General features: G+C 36.8%; 1 protein-coding gene across 1 annotated transcript in view; it reads left to right on the top strand.

Annotated features, from left to right (window-relative positions):
- Positions 1 to 25,294, top strand: part of GAPVD1 (GTPase activating protein and VPS9 domains 1) — a 93,163-nt gene that overhangs the window by 10,110 nt on the left and 57,759 nt on the right. Inside the window, 2 exon segments of the mRNA XM_078150125.1 lie at positions 21,284 to 21,500; positions 22,389 to 23,232. Of these exon segments, the coding sequence (XP_078006251.1) occupies positions 21,316 to 21,500; positions 22,389 to 23,232 (1,029 nt within the window). The 5' untranslated portion in view covers positions 21,284 to 21,315.

Raw genomic sequence — 25,294 nt, 5'->3', positions numbered from 1 at the left:
AGTCATGTTATGGAAAAAAAACCAAAGAAACCTCCAAGAAAAATGAAGCAAAAAAAAATTTCCATCTGCATTCAGATTCCATCAATTCTTTCTCTGAATAGCATTTTTCATCATGAGTCTTTCCAGATTGTCTTAGATCACTGTGTTACTGAGAATAGTTAAGTCTTTCACAGTTGATCATCATACAGTATTGTTGTTATTGTTTATAGTGTCCTCCTGCTTTTGCTCACTTTGCTTTGCATCAGTTCAGGTAAATCTTTCAAGGTTTTTTTGAAAGCATCCTGCTTGTCATTTCGTATAGCACAATAATATTCCATCACAATCATATACCACAACTTGTTCAGCCCCAATTGATGGACATCCTCTAAATTTCTAATTTTTGTCACCACAAAAAGAGCTACTCTAAATATTTTTGTTCATATAGATCTTTTCCCTTTTTTTTTTAAATCTCTTTGGGTTACAGATCTATTAGTGGTATTGCTGGGTCAAAGAATATGCAGTTTTACAGTCTTTTGTGCGTAGTTCCAAGTTGCTCTCCAGAATGGTTAGATCAGTGAACAACAGTGCGTTAGTGTCCCAATTTTCCATATACCCTCCAACATTTGTCATTTTCCTTTTCTGTCATATTAGCCAATCTGATAGATGATGTGGTATCTCAGAGTTGTTTTAATTTACACTTCTCTATTCAGTAGTGATTTAGAACAATTTTTCATATGACTATAGATAGCTTTGATTTCTCCTGAAAATTGTCTGTTCCTAACCTTTGACCATTTATAAATAGAGGAATGATCTGTTTTCTTATAAATTTGACTCAGTTGTCTATATGTTTGAGAAATGAGGCCTATACTAGAGACACTTATTGAAACTCTTCCCCCTCCCCCACATTTTTCTGCTTTCTTCCGAATCTTGGTTGCATTGGTTTTGTTAGTGCAAAACCTTTTAAATTTAATGTAATAAAAATTGTTCATTTTACATCCTGCTCTCTCTCTCTCTTGTTTGATCATAAATTCTTCGTTTGTCCATAGATCTGACAGGTAAACTATTCCATGCTTTGCTAATTTGCTTATGATATCACCCCTTTATGTCTAAATTATGTAACCATTTTGGCCTTATCTTAGCGTATGGTGTGAGATGTTGGTCTATACCTAGTTTCTGCCAAACTGCTTTCCAGTTTTCCTAGCAGTTTTTGTTATATAGTGAATTGTGTCCCCAAAGCTTAGATCTTTGGGTTTCTCAATCACTGGATTACTGTAGTCATTTGCTACTGTGTATTGTGTACCTAATCTATCCGTTTCTTTTTGCTGAACATCTTTCTTCACCTATAAAAGTATTCATCAGTGGAATCCCCTCCTGATACCAAAGGAAGACCTACTTCTTCCACCTCTATTCTTTTCAGTCCTTTCCCTATCATCCTCACCCATCCTCCTGAAGGCTCTTCTCTTCTTTAGACCACAATGGTTGGCTCCCCTTCCCTTCATTGTTGGCTTTGATTTGACCTGGGTATATCCCACTCTCCCCTCTCTCTACCTTCTCTCTTTCCTACCTTTCATTCACCCTCCCATTTTGGCAGGTAGCCCCCTATGAAAAAAAAATAAACGTTAATTCATCTGTATTTAAGGTGTTGTCAGATTCTATCCGTGATGTCCCAAGCCTGTCTCTTCACTGTTTTCCATCTCACTTTCACCTTCACCTCTGTCTCCTTGTGTACATTTGGAAAGAAGTCTCTTAGTGTTCTCTTAGCTGTTGCTATTGTTGTCCTTGGCCGCTGCATTTGTTCACCTCTGCTGTATTTCTGTTGTCTGTGGTGTTAAAGAAACAAATAATTTCTTCAAATTAGTTTTCTTTATAAGAATGTTTCAAATGTCTGTCTCTCTCTCTCTCTCCTTTTTTTTTTTTTGGTGGTGTGGCAATTGGGGTTAAGTGACTTGCCCAGTCATACAGCTAGTGAGTGTTATGTGTCTGAGGACAAATTTGAACTCAGGTCCTCTTGACTCCAAGGCTGGAGCTCTATCCACTCAAATGTCTCTTTATTACTGAACACCCATCTTTTTTTCCACATACAGTTAAGTACATATTTGCGGGGTAGGTCACCCTGAGCTTCATCCTGAGCTCTATTGCTCATTGGAACACATTATTCTGTTCTCTTCTGCATCTTCTGGTAGGTGCTGAATGGTTTTGTGTTCAAATTTCCATTCCTTTGTATTTGAAAGTATTTCTCCTGACTACACAACTTATTTCTGAATTAAAAATTTAAATTTAACCACCACCGTATTGGAGTTTTGTAATCTTTTTTTTCCTCCCCAAAGTCAACTTATGAATTCTTCCAATTGGTAGTTTATTTTTTGTGTTTAGAGGTTCTGTACAGTTCTCTTATTTTCTTCATTATAAGTGTTAAGGTTGTTGACTTGTCATATTTTTCTGGGAGACTTGTGAATCTTAAGTTGTCTTTACATATCCTGTCTTTGAGATCAGTATGTTTTGCTTCGATAATGAGCATAGCTTTTAAACATGTTACTTTTTTCCCTTCTTTTATATTGGCTGTCACCTCTGTGTGTTTGCATTTGCAGTCTATTTTTCTGTTTTGTTTTTTTGGTGAGCCTTTGCCATTGCAAACTCAAGTTTTTTTATTTTGCAAATTATTTTTGCTATGCTGGCCATAAATTCTAGTATCATAATTTTCATTTCTCTTTTAAAACACTCAGGAACAGCATGTTTGTGGTTTCATGTTCTCACATTCTACAGAGTCTTCTGTCTCGTCGAGTGTAAATGCCCCAACTTATTTACTAGATCTCGAGGCCATATTTCCTTCTGCTTTTAATGTTTTCCCTGTTGGTTATTTGCTTATGTTCTTTGTTTGCTTATGTTTTTGATTTTTCTTCCTGTGATTTTTGATAATTTCAGTCTTTTCCTCTTTATTTTCTCCTTTTGCTCACTTTCTGACTCCATCCTTTCTGCTAATGGTTTTGCTGGAGGCTAGATCTCAAGGTTTCTCAGCCTCCTTCCATGATGGGCAGTCAATTCACAATTCACCAGCCTAGTTCCCTGCCTCAAATGACTTTTGTCTGTGTGGGCAGGATTGTCCTTATCTGGATGTTGAGCTCTTTACTTCATGTTTAATGGAGCCCTGCACAGCACCCTGATGGAGCAACCATGATGTCCTGTTTCCTCTGTTCCTTAGTTCTCTGACACAATGCCAGCAGGTCAGAGAGCTGCCACACTAGTACTCTGGTACTGATTTCTGTAGTTTGGGTCTCCATGGCTCTAGGAGGAGGATGTTATGGGATGTGGGGTTGAGATCTATTTCAAGTCTAGATTTGTCTTGCCCCTTTTCCTGTTCCTCTACTTTCCTGCAGAAACCTTTTGTAAAACAGAATGCTGTTACTAATGCAATACTGTTATGGGGCCAGCAAACTTATTCAGCCTGGAGTGCTGTCTGTGGCAGCCTGGTGCTGGGATCTCCATGGCACTGGGAAAAAGGTTGTAGGGTTGGGTTTTGTTGCAAGTCTGTGTGTTGGGTCTTTGAGTTGGCTAGTGCAGTTTTGCTGCTAGTAGTGTGATGCAATGAGGGAGGGGTGCTGTGTGTGTGTTCAGGGTAGGCATCGGTTCATTTTTTTTTTAATCTCCTTTGATTTTCCAGTTGTCCTAGACCATGGAAACAACTGAAGTTACATTATCTTTGTGCATAACTTCTACTTTGAAGAGAAAGGTTTGAGAGGTTGAAAGGATCAGAGAAAATATTGAGTCCTTCATCTTGTTGGTCATGTGACCTGGCTGTCTAACCCTATGTTTTACAGAAATATTTATTAGGATTCATTGTTATTTAGGAAGTTGCATGATGTCCAATGAACACTTGTATTTCCAAGCCATGTTAGGAAACACCAGGAAGAGCATTGACATTATGATTTGGACATATTTTTCCTTTAGGTAGTGTCCTTTAAGGCTTTTCTTATTTGAGTTTAAAGGAAGTTTTACTAATAAAGCAAAGGTAGGATGCCTGTTCATTAGCCTAAGTTGTTCATTATGACAAATGCTTGCTTGGCCTTAATCCTGCACAGTGCCAACACACCCACTGTGAATGTAATGAAAGGGGTTAAGGTTTTCTATTTAGGACTCTAAAGTTCTTAGTGTTTTTTTTTCCCCTCTGACTCTTTGAAGGAGTAAAACATATTTTTCTGTTTTGCACTTTAAAATTATTCACAGGAGATTTCATCATTGTTCTCTCTTTGGAGGAACAGCATGAAATATTACCTTCCCAAATACTCTAACTGGAAAGTTATTTCCCCTTTCTGAACTGCATAGAAGAAGGGTTGAAAATGACCTCAGAGGTCATCTAGTCCAGCCCTCTCACTCTAAGGATGAGAAGACTGAGGCCACGAGAGGTTAATTGATTTCCTGTGATTTCACAGGTAGCAAGGCTGGTTTTTAAACTAATTACTCCAAATCTAGCATTCTTTTTACTACATGTATTTTTTTCGTTGTTCAGTCATTTTATTTGTGTCCAACTCTTCATGACCCCATTTGAGGTTTTCTTGGCAAAGATACTGGAGTGGTTCACCATTTCCTTCTCCAGCTCATTTTACAGATGAGGAAACTGAGACAAACAGGATTAAGTGACTTGCCCAGGGTCACGCAGCTAGTGTCTGAGGCCAGAGTTGAACTTAAGTTTTCCTGACTCCAGGCTCCGTACTCTATCTGCTGCACTACCTGTTTAAGTCTAGGCTGTTACCCTTCTGTCACTGAACACACTTATAGGTCACAGTTGGCATTTACTCAGGGAATGCAAACTTCATTACGGTGAGTAATCTTAAATTGGCAATGTGTAGGTATAGCCCTTGCCACCCTGTAGGCAAAAACTAGCCACAAAATAATACCTTGCATTTAGATAGCACTTAATTTTCTCAAAATATTATCCCATAAATACACTTAGATTTTTAACTTGTACTATTCCAGTTTATTGCATGATTTAGGCAGGGCTGATGTTATTAAGTTCATTTCACAAAAGAGGAAACTGAGGCCTAGAAAGATTATGATTTTTCCCAAAGATACACAGTAAGTTAATAACAGAGCCAGGACTAGAAGCCAGTACTCCTAACACCTAGTTTGGTGGGTTTTTTTTCCTCCCATTAGATCGTACTGGTGTAAGTTTACCATTTTGCTATTTGTAAAATGAGGGACTTGGATTTGATGATCTCTGAGGTGTCTTTTATGTTTAAATCATATGGTCTGACCAAATATTGTCTAATCATAGAGCATAAAATCTCTGACATGGAAGAGATATTGGAGGCCATACAGGAACCCTCTTTAACGACAATTGCAAGTACTAATCCAAACTTTGAATTCTTTTAGTGAGGGTGGTCCAGCAACTTGAGGCATCACATTTTACTTCTCAATAAATCTGCTTATTAGGAAACCGTTCCTTACATTTGTTTCTAGTTCTGACTTCTGGAATCACTAGAAGTTGTCCAATTCCTCTTCTATGTGATTTTCAAATAGTTGAAGGCAGCTGTCATGTCCTCCTGGCTAAATATGTCCAAGTACTTCACCTAATACATGATCTTTATATAGCATGATCTTGAGACTTTTCACCATTGTAGTTGCCCACCTTTGGATACTCTCCAGCTTATCAGTGGCTTACCTAAAATATGATGCTCTGAATTGAAACAATACTACATACGTGGTCTGGTGAGAGGAGTACTATGCAACTCTCAACTCTCTGTCCTTTATGTTGTGTTTTTAAATCCTTTTTTTAAATATGTTTTTGTAATGTCACAAAGTAGTTGAATCATTTTAGGGCATTATGATGATAATAATATAACTTCTATGTAGTGAACATCTTTGGATTCAAATATTTTGAGTGCATTTAATTGATTCTATTTTTTTTTTGCAATGGTGTTGGATTTTAATCTAATAATTATATAGTGTTGGCTGTCTTTTCTGTGAGTGATAGTAATAACTCACTTATTTACCACTTTATAGTTTACAAAAGGCTTTCTGCACAACAATCATGTGAGGTAAGAGCAATCAAGGGTTATAACAGATGAGGAAACTAAGGTTCACATAAATGAAGCGACTCGCCCACGTTGATGAAACTAGCAAGTGGATAGCTAGCCATGGAACCCAAACCTTGTATCCAAATTCACTTATCTCGTCACTGTACCATTGATATACTCTACCATCTAGATGATTTTTGCTGTGTACTGGGAATTTCTTCCTGGTAGAATCATTACTACCTAGAGTAGTGTAATATTAGTTTAATGTTAGCAATAAACTTTTTCAAGCTTAAGAGAAAAAAAATTACCAAAAATTATTTTATTTTTTACAATTATCAAATATTTATTTCCCCCCTCCCACCTCCCTCCACCCAATGCAAAGAAAGAAATACAGAACCTTGGTATCCCATAAGCACAGTTAAACAAAGCATATTTCTGCATTATCCATGTTAAAAAAATATGTTTCTCATTCTGCTTATTAGTCTGTTATCTCTCTGTCTTTAAGGTGGCAGTATTCTTCTTTATCAGTCCCCTGTAGTCATGGCTGATCATTTATTGTAAAAGAGGGATAATAATACCTCTCTCCCCAGGTTGTTATGAGGATTAAATGAGATAATATGTATAAAGTACTTAGCACAGTGTTTGGCATGTGGTAGGTGCTGTGTAAATGCTAGCTATTACTACAATTATAACTAGCTAACCAGAGTTCTTAAATCTTTCAAAATTGATTTTATAATATTGACAATTCTAATGTAAATTGTTTTTCTAGTTCTGCTTACTTGAGAATGCATCAGTTCATACAAGTCTTTCTATATCTTTAAAAGTGTCTTTTTTCTCATTTCTTGTAGCACAATAGTAAGTCCAATACATTGATATACAACCTTTTGTTAAAAGCCATTCTGTGGTTGAAGGGCACTCTCTTAGTTTGTAGTTCCTTGCTACCACAAAAAGAGCTTCTCTCTCTCTCTCTCTCTGTAAATGTGTGTGTGTGTACATTTATACATATGTATGTGTATACATGTATGTATGTATATATATTTTTGTACATAAGAGTTTTTCCTCTTTCTGTGCACTCTTCGGGGTATAGGCCTAGCAGTGGTATAGCTGGTCAAAGCACTGCTCAGTAACTTTTTGTACATGATTCCAAATTGTTTTCCAAAAAGGTTGGACTCCACAGCTCTACTAACATCAATGTGCCATTTCCCTCCTCTAACATTTGCCGTTGTTTGTTGTTGTTACCTATCGTTGTAAATGTCAGCCATTTACCAAAGATTTGGTCCAAAGAAACAAGCAGAATCAGTTTCCCCTTTAACCGAAGATTTGTCCTAAGAACAAATAGAATGAGAGTCCCTCTTAACTGAAGGTTTGTCCAAAGAATAAACAGAATGGGGTTCCCCCTTACCAAAGGTTTGTTCGAGAACAAACAGAATGGAGTTCACCTTACCAAACGTTTGAACAAGGAACAAACAAAACTAGGCTTACATAGGTTATAATGTACTTATTTATTCTCATTAAGCCAGAGAATCATGCATGATGGAGTCAGAAAATCTGAACTCAGAGGTAAACAAGCTGAAGGAGACCCTTGGTATTAACCCAAAATTATAGTCTCCATATGTATTTAACCATAATATGAGAAAGAAATTTCTTAATAGGATAGGATGTAAATATAATAAGATAAGAGAATGTCAAGGTGTCAATTATAGATTGACATTATAGATTATATAAATTATAATCTATTGTATAGTCTATTATATAAATTATGGATCCAGGGTGTCTGTGTTTATCATTAACATGGCGATATATATACGCACACACATACATACACACATACATATACATACATAAAAACACACATATGTGTGTATGTGTGTATATGTGTGTGTGTGTGTGTGTGTGTGTGTGTATAAATAATAACATAGCATAGCATGTGTCCATAAAATACCAAGATAAGAAAAGTCCCATTATTCAAGATAGTGTCTGGTACAAGGTACTTTGTCCTTGGTAGTCATAAACAAAAGAATTCTTCTGATCAGCTTCATCTGGCGTTGTAGTTGCTGACACAGGAAGGGGCATTTTGGGTTCACTCAGAGAGCAAAGTAAAGCATGTCTGTTATGCTAGAGCGTATAAGGCATTATGATAGATTAAACTCAGAGTGGGCCAAAAATGTCTTTCTCCTGATTGGCCAATACAGGTTTTAGGCCTTTCTCAGGTGATGGCATACCCATTGGTTCATGTACTTTAGCTAATCTTAGGATCGATGTGAAGTGGAACCTCAGAATTGCTTTAATTTTCCATTTCTCTAGTTTTAGTAATTTGGAATATTTTTTCATGTGGACATAATTTGAATTTCTTCCCTTGGGAACAGCATTGTTTAGCAACTATTTAAATGTTAGTTAATTTCAATAAATAAAGCATCAATACTTTTTTTTAGTCCTTTTTTTCTGATTCCTTAACCATAGACCGTTTATCTAATTCCTTATCCTTATTTGAAGAATAGCTATTAGTCTTATAAATTGGATAGAGGTCTTATTTCCAAGATATACTAAGGAAAAAATATTTTGGAGTATAGTTTGAATATTTATGTCTTCTGCAAAATTCACAGAGAATACTTTGCAAATTAATTTACCTCTGAGTTTCATTTTTTTAAGTAAAATTTTGTGAGGTTAGTAAGGCTGATTATGAAGAAAAAATTTAATAAATCTTAAAGTGCTATAGAAATGAGAGGGTTCTTTCCTCCCTCCCCCCACTTAGGAAAGTAGGAGCTTCCAAAATAACTTTTGGGTTTATAAGTACTGAATCTTAATGAAAATATGATTGAAGTTCAGTCATTTCTTGACAGCAATTTTTTTTCCTAACCAGTACTTAGATATTTTGTTTGCCTACTGTTTTTAAAGAAGAAAAAAAATTTATCCTAGCTTCTTCAAGCTAGAAGTGATAGTCTTCCTAAGAAAGTTTTGAAGGATTCATCTTTTATTGTTTAGTTTATTTTCATATTTAGACTAATCTGATAAATACTCAACATTATTATAAAAATTTGATGAATAGGAGGAAACTATTTTATGGGCATATTCTATCTCATTTAGGAATTAAATTTAGTTGGACTTAACTATGGGCTAATTCATTTAATTGATGGAAGCCTTTAAAACTCTGAAAGTTGCAGATTCCCACTTTTTGTCTTGTGTACATGGAAGTAAATGCTCTTTTCTCATCTAAGCAGTGTGGAAAATGTAGGTATTTTCACTTTAATGACATAGTCTTAATTGGTGAGCTGTGTCACCAATGAGAGGCATTGCAGTACAATGAAAATATTGGTGTATTTGTAGTCAAAGGACCTGAAGGGATTGGCCTATATCAGAGGTGTCAAACTGGCAACCTAGGCCTGCCAGAGATATGATTAGGAAATATTTAACAAAACAAATAAAAATAATTTGACATGATGCTAATTTGTGGTTTTCTAAGCCAATGTGTAGCTGTAGGGATCCATTTCCTTTTGATTTTGACACCACTGAGATGACCTGTAAGTCTCTTTCTAGTTTTAAATTAATCTGTAGTCTTATTATCATGTATCTTAAGAGTGGTAAGATATCTTAGAAATTCAGCTCCTACAAAAATCTTTTGTAGGAGATAGAATCATAGCCTCTTAGAGTTGGAAGGGACTTCATATATAGTCAAACACCTACTGAAATCATGGGTACTGTCTTACAACATCACAAACACGTGGTCATCTTAGCATCAGCTTGATAGGGAATTCAGTAACCCTCTTTAAGCCCACTCTGTTTGGACTACCCTGACTGTTTTTCCTTATTCTAAGGTAAAATTTGCTTCCTTGTACCCTCTACCACCCATATGAACCTTAGTTCTGTCTGGAGACAAACCAAGTCTAATCTTTCTTCTAAATGACAACCCTTCAGAAACTTGAAGACAACTGTAAATATCATCCTTAAGTCTTCTCTAGGCTAAACTTTCCTAGTCGCTTAAACAAATCCTAGGATGGCATGATCTTGAGGCTCTTCCTAATCCTGGACACCCTTCTCTTGAAGCTTTACAGGTGTTTATGCCGATACTAAAGCATGGCGTTCAGAACTCCACTGTATTTCAGATACAGGGCAGAGAGTACATTGGGATTATAGAATCATATGTCAGACCCAGAAGGGACCTTGGACTATCTACTCTAAACCGTCTCATTTTACAGTTAAGGAAACTGAAACTTAGAGAGATAACTAACTTCTCTTACTCTGAGTCTTATAGTTATGAAACCTAAGATAACAGTATCTCTTTTGGCTACCATGTCTCTGTTGACTCATAGTGAACTTGCAAATAACTAGAACTTACTGATATTTTAAAAATTAATTTTTTTATTAGAAATTTAAAACTGAACATTAATAAAAAGCTGTTTATTAACTATTTAAATGTTAATTTCTTTCTTTTTTTTAATTTTAATTTATTATTTTTTTTTTAGGCAATTGGGGTTAAGTGACTTGCCCAGGGTCACACAGCTAGTAAGTGTCAAGTGTTTGGTCTGAGGCTGGATTTGAACCCAGGTCCTCCTGACTTCAGGGCTGGTGCTCGATCCACTGTGCCACCTAGCTGCCCCAATGTTAATTAATTTCAACAAATAAAGCATCAGTTTTTTTTTTTAGTCCTTTTCTCTGATTTTTTTTTTTTATCAGGAATCTTCATCCTTTATGCTCATTCACTGAGAGGCAGCTTGGAATAGTGGATGGAGTGCTTGACTTGGGAGTCAGGAAGTCCTGGGTTCCAATCTTGCTTCAGACACTTATTAGTTGGGTGATCTTGGGCAAGTTACTTAACCCCTCTGAACTTAAACTTCCCCATCAGTAAAATAGTGATAATCACACCTATCTGATAGTTGTGACACATAAAAGAGGTGATGTATGTAAAATGCTTTGCAAAACTTAAAGCACTGATTAAATGTAAACTATTATAATTATCATAGTTGGCATGTACTTTGTTCTTTGAGAATGGAGGTCTTTTTTGATGTTTTTTTTTCCCCACTCAGACTACTTCCTAGACATATCTTCATCTTTTATATGTGAAATTTATTTTTTAAAACTCAAATGCAGGATTTTATATATATCCCACTGGTCTGGTGTGTCATATTCTTTGGAATCTTGAGGCTTTTCGTCTGATGTTTTAGTTGTATCTTCCTAGGTTTTGTCAAATGAAGATTTCATGATCTCCCACTTGCCTAATTTGAGTTTTCTAAGATGAATAGATACATATGTAAGTGTATGTATGTATGTATAAACATTAACATTTTTGGGGCACCTTGTATGTGTTCATACGCAAAACAAATTATGTATTGCTTTAATTAATCAGCATTTCTGGGGAAGGCTGTGTGACTGTAGAAGATTTGAGGTAGTTTTATATTAGACAAAAATTTCTGTGTTTAATTTCTGACAAGTTATGTGGAACTGAAAGAAAGCATTCTTTGATTTAGACTATGATCTTTTACCAGATGGGTTAACAGGGCAAATGGATGAGATGGGTGAGAATTACATTTCTAACTTGATTATTGTTAGGAAACATTAAACTACAATGTCTGAGGTCATTTCTTTGAATTTTTATATTGTTATCTCTCTGAAGCAAACTCTTTATTAGTTTGGATGCTAGTTTTGGATGGAACAAATATAAAATATTTGCCTTAGCCCCATCAGGTGAAAAGCATCTCATTTGCCTGTTGCATACTTCATTAAAATGTCAGAAGCAAGCTCATGTTTATACTTGGGTGTATTTGTATTAGTCTGTTAATGCTGCTAACAAATTGAGATTGGATGACTTTAATTTCTATTTTTAAGACCTATCTCTTACTAGATCAGAAATTCCTTGGAAATAATGTGCCATATTTAAACTGCTGAGGATGATAAAGAAGGCATTCCAGTGCTGATGCTAATTTGTACTAGTTGGTTTCCAAGGTATCTTCACACTCAGATCCTGGAAATTTGGTATTGCTTCCAGGACTTAACACAGTGATCTATAAACAGTAGGCACTTAAGTTTCTTGCCGATGTTGATGTTAGCAAAGAGGTAAATTATTTGCTTTTTATCTTTTAATTTTAATTAAATTTGCCTTCTGATCTGTCAAGGGCTTTGGAAGAGATAATAACTCCTACTTTAAGTGATTGGTAGTTTACAAAGCACTTTTAACACTTCTGTAAGTTAGGTAGTATGAATTTTATCACTCCCATTTTACAGATGGAGAAACTGAGGCTCAGGAAAGTTTTTAAACTATAGGCTTATATGACTAGAAGGTTTCAGAGCCACAGCTCTAAATGTAGTTCCTTGATGCTAGTTATTCAGTTCAACAAATGTTTATTACATCCATATTGTATTTACAGCACTGTGATAGGTTTTTTTTTTCTTTTTGGTGAGGCAGTTGGGGTTAAGTGACATGCCCAGGATCACATAGCTAGTCAGTGCCAAGTATCTGAGGCCGGATTTGAACTCAGAACCTGGAGCTCTATCCACTGTGCCTCCTAGCTGCCCCAGTGGTACGTATTGTTGACAAAAAATGACAAAGCCTCTCTGCAAGTTTATTTTCTGTTCTAGAGGATAGTGGTATATACAGTATTAAGTTGCAGAGAACATATTGATCTATTTTGGTAGAGGGAATTTTATGGTCAGGGAGATCTCTTTAATTAATGAAATCACAGGTCCCACGCCTATCCCTATAATGTGTACACAGGTAAGGATGATAAACTTCCGATTAGTGTGAAGACAAAAGGAAGAGATACGGGCAAAATGATTTAGGAAAGTTTGAAATGGGAGAGAACCATTTTAGCTTGCGGAAATTAGGACAAGGATTCGTGGAAGAGGTAACACTTGAGGTGAACCTTGAAAGATTTTATGAAGCAGAATTGAGTGCATTTGAATTATAAGGGGTGATCTGCATTGATTCATGGAAGTGGGCAATGGAAAGTCAAATTCAGGGAATAGTTCATTGTCCATTTTGGTTGGACAGTTGTGCCTTAAAATTCTAAGATAAGGACTTTGTGTTTTATCCTGTAAGCAATTAGAGATCCACTGAAGGAAAGTTTTGGGGAACGTAATATGGTTAGGGATCCAAATTAGGAAGATAGTTTTGGCAGCTGTGTGAAGGGTAGATTGGATTGGGGAGATGTTAGAGTCAGGAAGACAAGTAAATGAGTTTATTGAATTGTCCTGATGAGTTGTGACTAGGCTGGCAGTGTGAGTGGAAAGACGGGGACATATGCAGCCGAATGCAAGCAGAGGTAGAATAATTGGAATTTGGCAAATGGTTAAATGTGGGGAGAGGCAGAGAGTAAGAGAAAGAGAGGGGGAGAGGTGGGATAGAGAGGAATTTAAGCTGATTCTAATGGATGGAATCCGGGTGCATAGGAGGATAACAGTGCCATGAAGAGAAATAGGGAAGTTTGTGGGAAGGGCAGGTTTATGGGAGGAGGAATTCAGTTTTGGACTTATAGTTAATTTCTCTGCTTCCATCTTCTTTGCTCTTAAAATCCATCAATAATTGCCAATTTGAGATTAAAGCACGTGTTACTGCACTGCTCAAGCTTTAATGGCTCCCTATTGCTTCTGGGGTAAATTAGAGACAGCTCTCTTTGGCATTTAAAACCCTTCTCAGTCTGGTTCCAGTCTGACTTTCTGGACTCATTACACATTTGCTCTCTTTTACTTATTTTAATGTTCCTGCTGTACTGTCATACTTACTATTCCCTGTACATGATATTCTTTCTTCTACCTTAGTCCCTTTGTACAGCTGTCCTCATGCTGGGGATGTTCTTTTCATCTCTGCTTCTTAAAACCCCTAGTTCCCTCCAAGGCTCAGTTCAAGAGCTACTTCTTTCAAGAAACCTTTCCTGGTTACTCTAGTTATTCCTACCAACTCCCTATGACATCATTCTATATTTATTTAGCAAGCATATATCTCATATTTACTCATCCATATACATATTTTATCTTCCAAATAGAATGAGGTCATAAAGGCAGAGACTGTCATTAGCATATTGCCTGGTACATAGTAGGTATTTAATAATAAGTGCTGATTGATTGAACATATTGTTTGAGGTGCTTGGAGGACACTGATGTGGAAGAGACTAGTAGGCATTTGGACTTGTAGGACTGAATTTCAGGAAAGAAATTAGGACTGGCTATGTAATTAGAAGAGTCATAGAATTGCAGAATCTCACAATTTGAAGGGATCTGAGAACCCAGTCCAACCCGTACCCAAACAAGAATCCATTCTTCGATATACCCAGCAAGCCGTCATCTAGAATTGGCTTTAAGGCCAGTATAGGGTGTTCAGGGGGAACTTAGTGCCTCTGGTGTGATGGCTTGCTGAGCCCTTTTCAGGGCAGCTCATCTACCTTTTTTTTCCCTTCCTTTTTCTTTCTTTCTTTTTTATTTTTTTGTGAAGCAGTTGGGGTTAAGTGACTTGACCAGGGTCACATAGCTAATAAGTGTCAAATCTGAAGGCAGATTTGAACTCAGGTCCTCCTTACTCCAAGCCCCGTGCTCTATCTACTGCACCACCTAGCTGCCGCTCATCCACCTTTGGTGTCCACCTTTACCCAACTGTCACCTGTGGCTCCAAAAAGCTGTAGCATGCATAGTGTCTGGTAAAACCATCTCAGCAGTTGGCTAAACCAGATTGAGGGTAACCTATATGCTACAAATCTGCCAGTGAGTTAGTGGGGAGTCTACCCAAATAATGTGAAGACATCCCCCCAGTGGAATGGGAGAATAAAAACAATTTGTTCCAATGACAGCTGAAGCAGAGACTGTGGAGTCCTTAGAGCTTGGTCAGACATCAAAGACGCCAAGGTCATCCACTACATCTTGAGGCCATCACCAGTCATCCTCACTTTTGTCTTGCTACTGGACTTCGATGACTCTGGAAGAGAGAGTGAATGCAACTCAGCCTCACTTAAATCCAGTTCACATTCAAGTCAGGGCATCATTCCATGATGTCATTGATCCTCTTCGAAATGGAGGACAAATAATAAAGGCCAGTAGTCAAAAGGAACTTACTACCTCCTGAGGCGTGTATTCTACTTTTATATAGATATAATTTTTTTTACCTTTTTTTTTTGTGAGGCAATCAAGGTTAAGTGACTTGCCCAGGGTCACACAGCTAGTAAGTGTCATGTGTCTGAGGCTGGATTTGAACCCAGGTCCTCCTGACTCCAAGGCCGGAGCTCTATCTGCTGTGCCACCCGTTGTAGATACAATTAATAAGAGCATTTCTCTCAGTCAGCAGGTATTTATTATACATCTCCTGTATGCTAGGCACTGTCCTAGGTGCTAGAGATAGACAAAAGTGTAGTAGTCCTTGTCCTCCAAGAGCTTGTGTTCTGTTGGGGAAAACAACATGTATGCAGGTGAGTATATACAAAATATAGGGTATAGGGACTGACTGGACCTGTGGACTGACCAATTTTTTGCTGAGGAAACTCTATCAATGCAATTCGGCACCTTCTATGCAATTTATAATATAAGTTTTACTTGTAGTATTGAGAAGTGTAGTGACTTGCCTGATGTGTGTTTGCATCGTCATTATGTTTTTGTCTGGAGTGAGATTTGAACCCAGGCTCTGACTTTTTAAAATAGTATTTCTTCCCCTAATTATATGCAAAGACAATTTTTAGCAATATTTTTACAAGATTTTGAGTTCCAGATTTTTCTCCCTTTTTCCTCCTCTTCCCTCTTCCTCAAACAATTTGATTTAGATTATATATGTGCAATCATGTAAAGCATTTCCATGCTAGTCACAGTTGTGAAAGAAGAAACAGATCAAAAGGAAAAAACCTCAAAAAAAATAATGTAAGTAAAAAAAAATATGCTTCAATTTGCATTCAGAATCCATTAGTTCTTTATCTGGATGTTGGTAGCATTTTCCGTCATGAGTCCTTTGTAATTGTCTTGGATCACTGTGTTGCTGAGAAGAGCTAAGTCATTCATAGTGGATCATCACACAGTGTTGCTGATACTGTGTACGATGTTTTCCTGGTTCTGCTCATTTCACTTTGTATAAGTCTTTCTAGGTTTTTCTGAAATCTGCCTGCTCATCATTTCTTATTGTACAATAGTATTCCATTACCTTCATATACCACAACTTGTTCAGTTACTCCCCATTGATGGTCATCCCTTCAGTTTCCGATATTTTGTCACCATGAAAAGGGCTTCTATAAATATTTTTTGCACATATAGTCCTTTTCCTTTTTTTATGATCTATTTAGGATACAGACCTAGTAGTGGTGTTGCTAGATCAAAAGGTATGCACAGTTTGCTTGCCCTTGGGCATAGTTCCAAATTGCTGTCCATAACAGTTAGATCAGATCACAGCTCCACCGACAGTGCATTATTGTTCCAATTTTCACAACATTTATCATTTTCCTTATTTATCATATTAGCCAATCTGATAGGTGTGAAGTACTACCTCAGAATTGTTTTAATTTGCATTTCTCCAATCAAAAGTGATTTAGAGCACTTTTTCATATGACTATAGATAGCTTTGATTTCTTCATCTGAAAACTGCCAGGCTCTGAGTTTTTATACTATATTATGCTGCCTCTCTGGGTATACAAAATATATATAAAACAAATAAAAAGTAACTTTGCACTTATTAACTAATACGGGAGGGAATTCGGGTAGGCCTCATGTAGTGTTTGAGCTGAGCTTACAAGGAAACTTCTGGATTTAAAAAGGATAAGATACAGAGTGAATTTATTCAAGACATGGAGGGGGGACAGCCAGTGCAGTGTCACAGAGAAAGGAGATGTAATGTCATGTGTGAAGAACTGTAAAAGACCAGTTTGAATGATTTGTAGGGTGTGTGGAAGAGGGTAATGTATAATAAGGTAGGATGGAACCAATCAATGAAGGGCTTTAAATGCCAGACAGAGGAATTTGCTTTTTATGTTAAAGAGAATAGGGAGCCACTCTAGTGTATTGAGCAGGGGAATGGTGTGGTCATATCTGTGCTTTAAGAATATTATTTTGGCAACTGTTCAGAGGATGGATTAGGGAGTTCTGTTCTGAATCAAGTTTTACAACAATCCTCAATCTGCCTCTGCAGCTTCTATCTGTTATTCCTATTTTTTAGCTCTGAGGACAAACAGAACAAATTCCCAACCCCTTTTCTTTTTAAAATTTATGTATTTTATTCTGAACCTAAGAAATAAAACAAGCATTTCCAAAGCAAAGTGGAATAGAAAAACAGGTTTGCACCTAAAATTGCAGATCCATTATGTACAACTTGCTATTTCTTCCAAATATGCTACAAAGTTATTGTATAACTTTCTCCCCCACCCCAACTTTGAGATGGCTACCATTAGACACAGATGTGTGTGTGTGTGGGGGGGCGGTTCTTTTCCTGGTTGTAAACAGCATCTTCCTGCCTTCATTTGAGTACGTACAATAGTTAGAATGCCTTGGTTGCTCAAAGTTGTTCTTAAAACAATACTGTGGTTACTGTATACAGTATTCTTTTGGTTCTACTAACCCCTTTTCTTCCTTTTTTTTGAAGACAAATTTTTATTGAATTTTTTGTTTTTATATTACCAAAATTACCTGCTGTCTTCTTTCTCTGAGAACTATCCCTTATAACAAAGATTTTTTTTTTAAAGCAAAAAGGAAAAGAGGAAGAAGAACAAAAAATCAGCAACACATCAGTGTGATGAAAAAAAATATGACAGTGTATATACAGTGTTTCTCATTCGTAGATCTTCTCACTCTGCAAAGGCTTGGAGAGAGAAAGGAGGTGTCTTCTCATATCACTTCTTTGGAGCCAAGTTTCTGTGGAATTTTGCATTATTCATTTTTAGTTGTTTTGTGGTTGTTTAAAGCTTTTAAATGTGATGGCCCTTTACATATTTGAAAACAGTTATCATGTGCTCCTTTTACCAACTTGGTTACTTTCCTTTAGAATGTCTCTAAGGTTATTGATGTCCTTTCTAAAATATGTCTCCCAGAGCTGAGTTTCAGTTGTGATCTGATCTGGACTGCAGGACTGTTATTTCTCTCATTTTGGGTACCTTGGTGGGGATTCATAGGATCAGGTAAAGTCAAGGGAGGAAGGTGTAAGAAGAAAGAAGGTCTTATTATTGGGTTTAGACCCTTAACGTAGAGAAAATATTCATAATCTATTTGTAATATCAGAAAGCTAGAACTGAAATATGTGCCCAATGATGGGGCAGTGGCTGAACATTATGTTATATGAACAAATTGAAAAGTCATTAGGTCACAAAGAATGATGAATATGAAGAGGAAGTTTTGAAAATTTGGGAAAATGATGCAGAGTGAAGAAAGCAAAGCCAAAAGAACAATACACAGGATTGCAATGGAATAAGTACAACCAGCAGTAAAAGGCAATAAAGCTCAAGTTAAATACAGCAGACAATGTTAATATGGAATGAATAAAGTTAATACCTATCTCCTTATTTTCCAGCAACAATAAGTAAACTTCAGTTATTCACAATTATTCTTTCAGTCAGTTTTGCATAGCGTTTTGGGAATGTACTTGGTCAGGGGTTAGGGAAGCATCTGCTATGTTAAAATAAATTGTGTTGATTAAAAAAACAAAACAAAATTAACTACTGGAAAACAGTAGACCCATTAAAAAATCAAAGCTTGTCTTTAGGAAACTTGAGGCTGAGAACATATCCAAGAGTTGTCACTGGTTATTTATTCCAGATGCTACAGAAAAGTCAGTTAATACAAAGACTGAGAAAAGACTAACAGATTGAGCAGGGAAAAAATAAGTGGTGATTTTTAATCAAGAATTTTCAGTAGTGGTTGGAAGTAGAGGTTGGAAGATGGGTTGCAAGGATCGAGTAGTGAATAGGTAGTGAGGAAGTAGAAATAGTGAGTATAGATTACTCCTGGTAGGAGTTGAGAAGTATTCCAAGACAATATCTTGTGGGGATGGCAGGGTCAAGGGAATTTTTTTTTTAAGTATAGGAAAGACTTGAATATATTTGTGGTCACTGTAGAACAAGCCAGTATATAGGCAGAGATTGAAAATTAGAAAGTGAATCAACGACTGACTGGACAAATTCCAGAAGGAAATGAAAGTATTTGTCTTGGCAGGGAGAAGGGTGTGTATGATACGGACTAAAAGAGAAAGTGATCTATGAAGTTGTGGAATGGTTTTGAGGCATGAAGAAGGGAGAGGTGAATATATAAGCAAATATCCCTGTTTTATAAACAAAGAAGCTGGGATTACTAAGAGGTCATGTGAATTACCCATAGTCCTGTGGTGATTTGTGATGTCTAGGTATTATATGCCTTGAATCTGGTTTTCTGACTCCCAAATCAGTGCTCCATAGGGAAAGAAGGAAAGCAACAAGTATTTATTAAGCACCTAATGTGTGCCATACTATGCTAAAATGTTTTATAAATATTAGCTCACTTGATCCTCACAACCCTGGGAGGGAGATGCTATTATTATCTCCCTTTTATAGTGGCAGACTGAGGTTAAGTGACTTGCCCAGAATCACACTGGTATCTGAGACCAAATTTGAACTAGAGTCATATTGACTCCAGACCCATTGCTTTATCCATTGTACCACTAGCTGCCTCCACTAGACAGCAGCCAAAACAAATTAGATTGGTCAGTTCATTCATGTGGTAAAACTTGTAGCTCTATTCAGGCACAGCCATAGTAAACCCTGATTATGGCCTAGTAGAAAGAGATCATTGGAGCTGTAGTTAGAAGATTCAGATTTAAATATTGGTTCTGCTGTGTATTTAATCTGTGCCCTGGGGCAAGTTACATAATCATTGGGCCTCTATTTGCTCACTGTAAAGTGAGTTATGTTAGATGATCTCAAAAGACCTTTCTGGTTTCAAGTCCTGTGATTCATTTGTCTTTGGATCTAACAAAACTTTCCAACTCTGAGATTCTGTGATTTGCTCTATTAAGATATAGAGCTTAGTTCACAGGTTTAATTTAATTTTTTACCCTTTTTAAAAGCTTTTTTTTTGGGGGGGGGAATTTGTAACAAAATTCAGAACTTAAGCACCAACAATGAGCATTTTTCTGTATATATAGTAGAACAGAGAAAGGATTGTACATGAAGCTGCAAATATCTATTATATAGACTTAATTTTTAAAAAGTATATAAAAAGTCATGTAACTTTCAAAGTTGTTCTATTTGCTTTTTCCTTTTGGTCTTCTTTCTTTTCTTTTCTTTTTCTCTTTTTTTTTCTTGTGAGGCAGTTGGGGTTAAGTGACTTGCCCAGGGTCACACAGCTAGTAATGTGAAGTGTCTGAGGTCAGATTTGAACTCAGGTTCTCCTGACTCCAAGGCTGGAGTTCTATCCATTGCACTACCTAGCTGCCCCCTTTCTTTTCTGTGCAACTCATGTTGTTGCTATTTTTGTTGTTCAGTTGTTTCAGTCATGTCTGACTATTTGTAACTCCATTTGGGGTTTTCTTGTTTGTTTATTGTTTTTTTTTTAGGCACTTGGGGTTAAGTGACTTGCCCAGGGTCACACAGCTAGTCAGTGTCAAGTGTTTGGTCTGAGGCCGGAATTGAACTCAAGTCCTTCTAACTTCAGTGCTCTATCCACTGCGCCACCTAGCTGCCCCTCCATTTGGGGTTTTCTTGGCAAAGATACTAGAGTGGTTTACCATTTCCTTCTCCACCAAATTTTGCAGAGGAGGAAACTGAGACAAACAGGGTCAGGTGACTTTCACAGGATCACACAGCTACGAAGTGTCTGAGGCCAGTGTCCGAGCTTTGAACTCAGGAAGATGAGTCTTCCTGACTCCAGGCCCGGCACTCTATCCACTGAGTCACCTAGCTGCCTCTAGCTGCAGTTCACAGGTTTTTAAAAAACATTTCCTTCATGAAACTCTTTCTTTTAACACAGAAGAGAAGTTAAGCAAATTTGTCATGTATTGTTGTTATAAAGCTTTTATATCTTAGAGTATTTGAATGATCTTTTTGCTTTTGTATCACTTTTATTTCTGAATATATCCCTCCTCTATCCCCTAACCAGTGAGAGCCATGCCTTGTAACAGAATAAAAAAGAGAACAAGAAGTTCAGCATAACCAGCCAATTCATCGCCTAAGTCTGATAAACAGAGAAGTTAAGTGACATACACTAGGTCATTAAGTAGTGGAGGTGGAACTTGTGCTGCGGTCTTTTGATTTCTAATTCAGTGTTCTTTCTGCTCCATTAGGCTACCTCTCTATATTATACATATTTTAAGAAATATGACCTGGCTAAAAGTTTGTAAACGGCACCGTAACATTTTAAAAAAATGTCTGTTTTCTCTTTAGCGTTCACCTGTGTACTTCTTTCACATTTGAAGATGGTGAAGCTGGATATTCACACTTTGGCTCATCACCTTAAGCAGGAACGACTCTATGTGAATTCGGAGAAACAGCTGATCCAGAGGCTAAATGCAGATGTGCTTAAGACTGCTGAAAAGTTGTACCGCACAGCATGGATTGCCAAGCAGCAGAGGATTAATTTGGACAGGCTTATCATAACAAGGTATAAATATTTGAGCTCTTTACATTTATGACACACAGTAATTTTCTTATGCTTCTAAATTACATGGCATACCGAATGAATATGTTCCAGATATGTCACTGATATTTGGTCAGTATCAAGAGGGTTCGAGCAGAACTGGTTGTTCCACAACAGCTTAGAACTTGTGCACTTTTGTTTTACTTTCCCGTAGAGACTTGAGCCATTGCTGTAACACATCATATACTAAAATTGCTCACAGACTATGGAGAGTGGAATTTTCAGATATTGGCATTTATACTGTCAGATTAAAAAATATCCCTTTTTGTACATTTTGAGATGCTTACCTCTCCTTCAGTACTTGCTGTGTGGGATTTTTGCTTGTTGGCAAGTTTATGTGTTCTACACTTTGTATGTAGGAATGTTCCTTTTTTGGTGTTCAACCAGTTCAGAATTAAAAGAAATAACAATAAAAAACCAGTAATAAAAGTTTGTATGGATCTAGTTTGAATTGTCTCTTTCAGTTCTGTCTTTCAGTTCTTAAGTACACATAACAGAATGAATAATCTTACTTTTCATAAGTGATAGTTAATGTTCAGTGGTATTTTAGGCAGCTGATAAACTGCTTGTTGGTTGACTAATGATTGGTTTAAATTCAGCTAATATCAGAGAGAACAGTTGTACACAGTAGCTGCCAGTGCTCCATATTCTTTCTTTTTAAATCAAACTTGATAACATGCAAGTTCCACCCCACCACCATTGGGTGTATGATGTCACTGTGTATGATCTTACTGTTTCAATTGCTCAAAGGCTTAAATGGTTTAACAACTTGAGATGATATTCCTTGATAAATGAAAGTATTATTCACCTATTTCAATGGGATTTGTTGTGTATTTTATGTGTGTCTTTTAGTGCTGAAGCTTCTCCTGCTGAATGTTGCCAACATGCCAAGATCTTGGAAGATACACAGTTTGTTGATGGATATAAGCAGCTGGGATTTCAAGAGACTTATTATGGAGAATTCTTAAATAGGTTAAGAGAAAACCCTCGACTCATTGCCTCCTCTTTGGTTGCTGGAGAAAAACTGAACCAGGATAATACTCAGAGTGTTATTCATACAGTTTTTACCTCTCTCTATGGCAACTGTATCATGCAAGAAGATGAGAGCTACCTTCTTCAGGTTTTGCGATATCTGATTGAATTTGAACTCAAAGAAAGTGACAACCCTAGGCGTCTTTTGAGGAGAGGAACTTGTGCATTCAGCATTTTATTCAAGCTATTTTCTGAAGGGCTCTTTTCTGCCAAACTCTTCCTCACAGCAACATTACATGAGCCAATCATGCAGTTGTTGGTTGAAGATGAAGACCATCTGGAAACAGATCCAAATAAGTTGATTGAGAGGTTCTCTCCATCCCAGCAGGAAAAGCTTTTTGGAGAGAGAGGTTCAGATAGGTTCAGACAAAAGGTCCAAGAGATGGTGGACTTGAATGAATCCAAACTGGTGGCTTTGGTGAACAAATTTATTGGCTATCTCAAACAGAATACATACTGCTTTCCCCATAGTTTGCGGTGGATTGTATCACAAATGTATAAAACACTTTCCTGTGTAGATCGGCTTGATATAGGGGAAGTGAGGGCAATGTGTACTGATCTCCTCTTAGCCTGCTTCATTTGCCCTGCAATTGTCAACCCAGAACAGTATGGAATAATTTCTGATGCTCCCATAAATGAGGTGGCAAGATTTAATTTGATGCAGGTATGTATTTTTTGGTAATTTTAATAAGACATGCAGTCTTACATGGATTGATTTTTGACATTATTTCTAAGAATTATGAAAAAATTATAATGACAACTATTGATATTTCTATAGTGCTTTACATATATTATCATTTACTCTCCACCCTAACCCTATATGGTAAGTAGCTGGCTAGCATTTATGTGGTGTTTTAAGGTCTTCAAAGTGCTTTACAGATATTTTCTTGTTTTATTCTCACAACAACCCTGGGAGGTAGGTGCTATTATTATCCTTATTTTACAGATAAGGAAACTGAGGCATACAGGCTAAGTGACTTGTCCAGGATTACACAAATACTAAGTGTCTCTGGCTGGATTTGAAAACTGGTCTTTTTGACTTCAGGTCTATACTGTAACCATTAAAATAATAGGTAGCTTTTATATATGGTGTTTTAAGGTTTGCAAAGCTCTGCACATAAATTATTCATTTGACTCTCACAGCAACCCTTTGAAATAGGGGTATTATTATCCTCATTTGACAGATGAAGAAACAGAGTTCAAGAGAAATTAAGTGACCACACCTGTTAAGTGTCTGAGGTTGTCACATAAGTGGAAGAGTCCTGAATTAGAGCACAGGCCTTCTAACTTCAAGTCTGGTTGTTTTTTCCATATTGTGATATAGGAAATCAGTACAATTTATTTGGCAATATTCTGAGTCATCAGAATATTATCTCTGTCATCTCTTTTCCTTAAATTTTATCCCAGTCGATTATTTATTATAGTTAAGAAAAGCAGTGATTTCATCAGTGTGGTTAACTGCCATCACTATAGGTTTGATCTGGCTTCAGATACTGGCTCTGACACTTAGTAAATATTACCTCTTTGACTTTGGGCAAGTCATTAACTTCTCTGGACCTCATTTTGCTCATCTGTAAAGTGACAGGATTGGAGTAGATGACTTCTGAGGTCCTTTCTAGCTCTAAATTTTTGATCCTGTGTTATTGTATCCTGTGTGATGAGATACTGTCCAGATCTCACATTCTTTGTTCTCCTGTAGGATCTTCTAACTCTAAAATTCTGTGACTTAGATCATTATTATAATAGACTATCTCCTACTTTGTGGAGACGCTCTACTTTATCATTGTTCTTACACTGTGACACTCAGACCTGGGCAAAGTATTCTGTATGTGATCTGACCAGAGATTTGTGTGTAAGGGAAGAGCCAGGGCAGCTGTACCTCTATTAATGTATCCTAAGGATATATTAAATTTTTTTTGTTGGTGTATCATGCCATCGATTCACCAAGTTTCCAGTATACTTTTTTTTTTAGGTAAACTGCCATCTCATCATGCCTTTCTTATCTTGTAAAATTGATATTTAAAAAAATTTTTTAACTCTTTTTTGGGGGGGCAATTGGGGTTAAGTGACTCGCCCAGGGTCACACAGCTAGTAAGTGTCAAGTGTTTGGTCTGAGGCCAGATTTGAACTCAGGTCCTCCTTACTTCAGGGCCAGTGCTCTATCCACTGTGCCACCTAGCTGCCCCTAAAAAATTTCTTAAACTTACTATTTATTTTTAACGTACTTTTGTTTTTAAATTTTGAGTTCCAAAATCTCTTCCTCCCCTTCACCCTTCTCCCACGCTCTGAGGTGAGCAATATGATATCGATTATATATGTGAAATTATACACAACATTTCCATATTAGCCATATTTTTAAAAGAGCGAGAAAAATAAGGGAAGTGAGAAAATTATATTTCAGTTTGCATTCAGAGATTATTAGTTCTCTTTCCAAAGGTGCATGTAAGTCATTTGGAATTGTCTTGGATCATTGTATTGATCTGAGTAGCCAGGTCTTTGTGTCTGTCTTTTTGAAGTGTACCTCTTGTAAACAAGATATTGTTAGATTTTGGTTTTTAATCTATTCTGCTATTTGCTTCCATTTTGTGGGTGAGCTCATCCCATTCACATTCACAGTTACAATTACTAACTGAATTTCCCTCCATCTCATTTTCTTCTATTTCTTTACTCTCTGTTTTTTTCTTGTCTCTCCTCAAAAGTCTGTTTTGTTAACCCCTGCCTCTCCT

Source organism: Phascolarctos cinereus, unplaced genomic scaffold, assembly GCF_003287225.1.
Source record: "Phascolarctos cinereus isolate Bilbo 61053 unplaced genomic scaffold, phaCin_HiC Scaffold_2;HRSCAF=192, whole genome shotgun sequence".
Classification (NCBI taxonomy): Eukaryota; Metazoa; Chordata; class Mammalia; order Diprotodontia; family Phascolarctidae; genus Phascolarctos; species Phascolarctos cinereus.
Note: the sequence above shows the minus strand (reverse complement) of the source record. Positions and strands in the feature narration are given on the sequence as shown.